The 6844-nt window shown below is 46.7% G+C and overlaps 1 protein-coding gene across 1 annotated transcript; it reads left to right on the top strand.

Annotated features, from left to right (window-relative positions):
• Positions 1 to 4677: 4677 nt before the first annotated feature.
• Positions 4678 to 6551, top strand: LOC129711416 (olfactory receptor class A-like protein 4). The gene has a single exon (XM_055659025.1). The coding sequence runs from the start codon at positions 5564 to 5566 to the stop codon at positions 6506 to 6508; it is 945 nt and encodes a 314-aa protein (XP_055515000.1). The 5' UTR covers positions 4678 to 5563; the 3' UTR covers positions 6509 to 6551.
• The last annotated feature ends 293 nt before the right edge of the window (positions 6552 to 6844 follow it).

Raw genomic sequence — 6844 nt, 5'->3', positions numbered from 1 at the left:
CACACAGAGAGTGGTGAATCTCTGGAACTCTCTGCCACAGAGGGTAGTCGAGGCCAGTTCATTGGCTATATTTAAGACAGAGTTAGATGTGGCCTTTGTGGCTAAGGGGATCAGAGGGTATGGAGAGAAGGCAGGTACGGGATACTGAGTTGGATGATCAGCCATGATCATATTGAATGGCGGTGCAGGCTCGAAGGGCCGAATGGCCTACTCCTGCACCTAATTTCTATGTTTCTATGTTTCTAATATTGATTTCTCTAACTTCAAGTAACCCGTGCATTCCCTCCCTCTCTCCATCCCTCTCCCACCCAAGTCGCACCAGCTTCTCGTTCTCACCTAGCAATCAGCTAACAATGGCTTGTTTCCTTTATCATCGTTAGTTTTTTGCATATCTTTCATTCATTTGTTCCACTGTTTATATCTCTTGTTTCCCTTTCCCCTGGCTCCAGTCTGAAGAAGGGTCTCGATCCGAAATGTCACCCATTCCTTCTCTCCAGAGACGCTGCCTGTCCCGCTGAGTTCCTCCAGCATTTTGTGTCTATCTATGTTGATATCCAAGCAGATGTCTACCAACCGCAAAGGGCGGTTTGGAGGGAAGGGGTCGCTTCCTTTCACGGACAGCAAAATGGGGAAATCACTTGTGGTATTCAGACATCATGACTCGTAATTTACTCAGTCATTTCTAAAAGAATTGGCAATTACAGCAGAGGACAACTAAACGGTTCATCTCTGGATTCAGTGGCATTAACGGTCAGATTTGCATTTAATGCAAGAGTTGCAAGCATTTCTATATGTATAAGAAGGAACTGCAGATGCTGGTTTATTCTCTGTACCGGATGAAGATGGCATTTGGAAGATATTCAAACTATTATAAATTCACAGATGAACTAAAATTTGCTGAGAACGCATCTAAAGTCAAGCTATCCCTGTGTGTGGATTGTATATTCTAGACTTGGATTTGGTGGGCCAAAGGGTCTTTTTCTATGCTGTACCTCCCCGTGGCTCTAAATACCATGTTAGGAGGAAGGCGGTGCATTGAAGCAAGGTCATGGGAGATAAATCATGTAATCTGCTCACTCTCTCCCCAACAGTTTAATAGAATTAAGCTAATTAAAAACACGGAACATTTTAAGAAGCTCCAGTGTGAAAAGTGTGTGTTGAACAACACAAATGCAAGAGTGATGGTGAACAGGAAGACATAGAGACATAGAAACAAAGAAACATAGAAATTAGGTGCAGGGTACACAAAATTGCTGGAGAAACTCAGCGGGTGCAGCAGCATCTATGGAGCGAAGAAAATAGGAGACGTTTCGGGCCGAAACCCTTCTTCAGACTGATGGGGGGGGGGGGGGGAGAAGGAAGGAAAAAGGGGAGGAGGAGGAGCCCGAGAGCGGGAGGATGGGAGGAGACAGCTCGAGGGTTGAGGAAGGGGAGGAGACAACAAGGGCTAGCAAAACTGGGAGAATTCAACATTCATGCCATCAGGATGCAAGCTGCCCAGGCGGAATATGAGGTGCTGTTCCTCCAATTTCCGGTGTTGCTCACTCTGGCAATGGAGGAGACCCAGGACAGAGAGGTTGGATTGGGAATGGGAGGGGGAGTTGAAGTGCTGAGTCACCGGGAGTTTAGGTGCAGGAGTAGGCCATTCGGCCATTCGAGCCTGCACCGCCATTCAATATGATCATGGCTGATCATCCAACTCAGTATCCTATACCTGCCTTCTCTCCATACCCCCTGATCCCTTTAGCCACAAGGCTAACTCCCTCTTAAATATAGCCAATGAACTGGCCTCAACTACCTTCTGTGGCAGAGAATTCCAGAGATTCACCACTCTCTGCGTGAAAAATGTTTTTCTCAACTCCGTCCTAAAATATTTCCCCCTTATCCTTAAACTGTGACCCCTAGTTCTGGTCTGGACATCAATCATGGAAATTCTGGACATATTAAACACCCAGGCAACCCATGGATTAATACCAAACCTGCATTAGGACAATGGGTTGGATAATCCCCAGGGAATGAAAGTTTATTTTCTGGAATTTGTAGCCATTTTTCTATGGAAAGGAGTTAATTTATCACACAGGTTTGACTCGGGTTTAAATATGTTTTTCCAAAAGTAACTTGCATTCACTAAGTTTAAAACAACTAAAAGTTGGCTAAAAAGCCAATAAACAGAATTAGGGGTGGCGTAAAGGCGTAGTTAGGGGCGGCACGGCACGGCACGGCGGGGCAGTGGTAGAGCTGCTGTCTTACAGCGCCAGGGACCCGGGCTCGATCCTGACTACAAGTGCTGTCTGTACTGAGTTTGTACGATCTCCCCGTGACTGTGTGAGTTTTCTCCAAATGTTCCCGGTTTCCTGCCACATTCCAAAGGCGTGCAGGTTTGTGGATTCATTTTCTTCGGTAAATTTTCCCGTGTGTGTGTGTGTGCGTGGGATAGAACTAGTGTACGGGGTGTTTGTTGGTCAGCGTGGACTCGGTGGGTCAAAGTGCCTGTTTCCACGCTGCATCTCTGAACTGAAACGAAAACTAAAAGTAGTGAATGTGTTCTGCAAGGGATTGCAGGCAATAGACTTCGTATGAGACTTTGTCAGCAAAGGCAATTTCATTTTGGGCCCCTCTCGGTCGTGGCAGTCCATGGGTAACTCCAGGGTTGGAGGACGCCTGTGCGTGACTTTGTTTAACGTGGGGAGACTGGTGCACAGACAGCCACCGCACGGTCCTTGACAGATCTGGGTCAGCATCCAGTGGCATGGAGTCCAAGACGACCGGAGACCCTTTTCTGCCGCAGCCTTCATCCGCCTTCCCAGCCGTTGTGACGTTAGCTCCACTAAGGTCAGCCATCGTCCTCCGCCTGTTCCACCGTTGAGGTCTTGGTTGGATTGGCTCTTTGTCAGAGTCCTCCCCCTCGACCTTACCGCCATGGGTGGCCCTACCAAGAGCATAGATAGCTCCAGACGGCATCGCTCTCAGGATCTCAGGTCCACACGAGCTTCTCCACCACGACAAGGTGACAATCCACGGAGAAGATGGAGCAAATGCAATTGCACCCTTAGAAAGCATACTGTTGGATTCTATTACTGTTTGGTTTGGGAACAGCTCGGCCCAACACCACAAGAAATTGTAGAGAGTTGTAGATGTAGCCCAGTCCATCACACAGATCAGACTCTCCACCATTGACTCCATCTACACTTCACGCTGTGAGATAGTAGGAGTCTACTCCCTCCCAGAGTGTTCCCCTTTACCCAATGAATTGGAAGGACATCTTTGGGTTCTAGTTTTGCCACTAATTTCTGAACTTAGGGCTAACAGAATCAAAGGATATGGGGAAAATGCAGGAACGGAGTACTGATTTTGGATGATCAGCCATGATTATATTGAATGGCGGTGCTGGCTCGAAGGGCCGAATGACCTCCTACTGCACCTGTTTTCTATGTTTCTAACTGTGTGTCTAACTGTGGGACGGGGAACATATTTGCCTTGTGTTTGCCATGTCGGTAATTCTAACACGTTCATTAATTGTCCTGTCATGTAAGTATTACCACAGTTTAGACGGGTTTGTCCCCAGGGTATCGAGCTATTTGTATATAACACTGACATGTTTACCCACATCCTTCTCTCCAGCTTCATCAGAGTTGGATTTCTGCACTTGAAGGAGTGTTGGTTAGCAAAGAGAAAAAGATACAGGTGAGGATTATGTACGTTTTGTGAAAAGGGCTGATATAATTATAGGGCTTTGCACAGTCATAAAATACTGTGGGACAGCATCCCTCTTCCCATCAGAACTGCCCCCTCCATCGACTCTTTTAAGTCGAGACTTAAAACTCATCTATACTCCCAAGCCTTTCTTGACGTCCTCTGAGCGAGGGCTATATGTATGTAGTGATGTATGTATTTAATCCATGAACGACTGTTGTATAACGTTAGTACCTCCACCAATGTAATGTAACGAGACTTGACTTGATAAAACATCACGCAAGCCATTTAACGTATATGGTTTTATTAACAAACCACTTCAAAGAACAGGCTGTTCATTAGTTTAGTGAAGTGCAGTGAGATTGTTGGCTAGGTTTAGTTTAGTTTAGTTTATTATAGTCACGTACACCGAGGTACAGTGAAAAGCTTTTTTGTTGCGTGCTATCCAGTCAGCGGAAATACTATTCATGATTACAATCGAGCCGTCCACAGTGTACAGATACAGGATAAAGGGTGCAAGAGATAAAGTCCGATTAAAGATAGTCCAAAAACGCTGGAGAAACTCAGCGGGCGAGGCAGCATCTATGGAGCGAAGGGAAAAGGCAACATTTCGGGTCGAGACCCTTTGGGTCATTGGAGTGTGTGAGGAAACTAGAGAGCACCAGGAGAAAATCCACGTGGGTCACAGGGAGAATGAACAAACCCCCATACAGACAGCACCCGTAGTCAGGATCGAACTCACGTCCCTGGCACTGTGAGGCAGCAGCTTTATCTCACAGCTCTACCTTACTGCAACACTGTTTAGGTTTATTATTGTCGTGTGTACACGAGGTACGATGAAAGGCTTTGTTTAGTTTAGTTTAGTTTATCATCGTCACATGTACCAACGTACAGTGAAAAGTGTTTTGTTTGCGTGCTATCCACCCAAAGAAAAGATTATACAGAAATATAATCACCCTCCCCCCCCCACAGAGCATGGATATAGGATAACGGGGACAACATTTAGTGCAAAGAGAGTCTTCAAGAGAGGGCTCTTAAAAATAGCGGAGTCAGGGGATATGGGGAGAAGGCAGGAACGGGGTACTGATTGGGAATGATCAGCCATGATCACATTGAATGGCGGTGCTGGCTCGTAGGGCCGAATGGCCTACTCCTGCACCTATTGTCTATTGTCAAAGATGTAATGTTGAAGTCTGATAACATTCTAAAGTCTCCAAGGAGGTAGATGGGAGGCGAGGGCCGCACCCTAGCTGATGAGAGGCAGTTGCCCGATAACAGCTGGGAAGAAACTGTCCCTCAATCTGGAGGTGTGCGTTTTCAAACTTCTGAACCTCCTGCCTAATGGAAGAGGGGAGAAGAGGGAGTGACTGGGGTGAGACTGGTCCTTGATTGTGCTAACCAAACAGATCAGATAATACTCCACATAAATACATTCAAGTCAAACTCATGTACATTAGGTTGAGTGAAGGGGAAGATACAGAGTGCAGAATATAGTTCTCAGCATTGGGGTGCATCAGTTCCATAGACAAAGTCAAATGTTCTCAATGGGGTAGAGGTGAATCAGACAGTATCCTAAGTCAAGTCAAGTCTAGTTTATTCGTCACATATACATACGAGATGTGCAGTGAAATGAAAAGTGGCACAAAAACCACACAACAGAATGGAACAGAATCGCATATTATATATTTGTGGGAGGATTATAGAAGGACTGTTCAGAAGCCCGATAACAGAGGAGAAGAAACTATTCCTGTGTCTAGTGTTGCGCTCGTTTAAGCTTCGCTACTTTCCGCCAGACAGGAGATGACTATATTAATTCTTTGCAACATCTGCATTGTTCTAGTGATCCCACAACGTAACGTGCTGATGTGAGATGGCGGAACACCCGGTCCAGGTGTTTGCGTACGGCTTGCTCGTGAGCTGCGGGATTTTGGGGAACGCCGTAGTCATCTGGATCGCGGCCGACTCCAGCCGGGAGAACCGCTACCTGGCCTCCTCCGACCTCATCCTGATGAACATTGCCGTGGCCAACCTGCTGCTGTCCCTCACCAGGAACACCCTGCTCCTCTTCTTCGACGCTGGCTACTCCGTCTCTTTCACCGATGTGGGGTGCCGGATGATGATGTTCGTCTGGACTTGGCTGAGGTCGGCTAGCATCTGGGTCACCCTCAGCCTCAGCATCTTCCACTTTGTCACCATCAGGGCGAGCCGCACCGTGCTGCAGAAGCTGAACGAGAGGAACAAGATTGCAAAAGCCATGGCGATCGAGTGGGCTCTGAGCTTTGTCTACTCCAGCTTTGCCCTGCGCTACTCATCCAACACAAAGACTAACAGCACCAATAATCTAATGTTGATCAGCAGTACCATTAGGCCACTGCTTGGCTGTGTGTGGGCATTTCCAAATGATACAAGTGGTCTTATTTACACAATGATCTCAGTTGTTATACATGAAGCAATCCCAATAACCCTAATGATTCTTGCAAACGCTGCCACCTTATTGTTTCTCTACAAGCACTACAGAAAAACGCAGGATGTTGTGTTTAATAATAATCTAATCAGCACTGAGTGGAAAGCAGCCAAGACCATCCTGTACCTGATTTTGTTGTTCATTTTTTGTTGGGGCACGCACGTGTTATCAGTGAATTATTATAATTTTATGGGCAGCCCCTCCACCCGCTACATGCTGATTATCGCCAGGTTTTCAGCCTCAGGGTTTGTGGGCTTTTACCCACTGGTCGTGGCGACGGGCCACGGCAAATTGAAAAGGAAAATGGCCAACATCCTGAGGTGTAAGTGGCTGAAGTCTCTCAATCAGTGACGTGACCACTCTGCCAGCAAAAAGCCAAGAGTTTTACAGTTTAGTACAGGGTGATACAGCCGTGCCGATCACCGATCAGTCATCCCCGTACAATCCTTCACATTCCAGGGACCATTTACAATTTTACTGAAGCCAATTAACCTGCGAACCCATACATCTTTGGAGCATGGGAGGAAACCAGAGCACCCGGAGAAATTCCGTACAGACAGCGCCCATAGTCAAGATCGAACCTGTAAGGCAGCAACTCTACCCCTGCACCACCGTGCCTTGTCAACACAAGGGTATTTTATTGTCATTTCTCCTGAAAAGGAACAATGATATTATTACTTGCAGCAA

Source organism: Leucoraja erinacea, chromosome 30 (assembly GCF_028641065.1).
Source record: "Leucoraja erinacea ecotype New England chromosome 30, Leri_hhj_1, whole genome shotgun sequence".
Classification (NCBI taxonomy): Eukaryota; Metazoa; Chordata; class Chondrichthyes; order Rajiformes; family Rajidae; genus Leucoraja; species Leucoraja erinaceus.
This window is presented reverse-complemented; position numbering and strand designations above follow the sequence as displayed.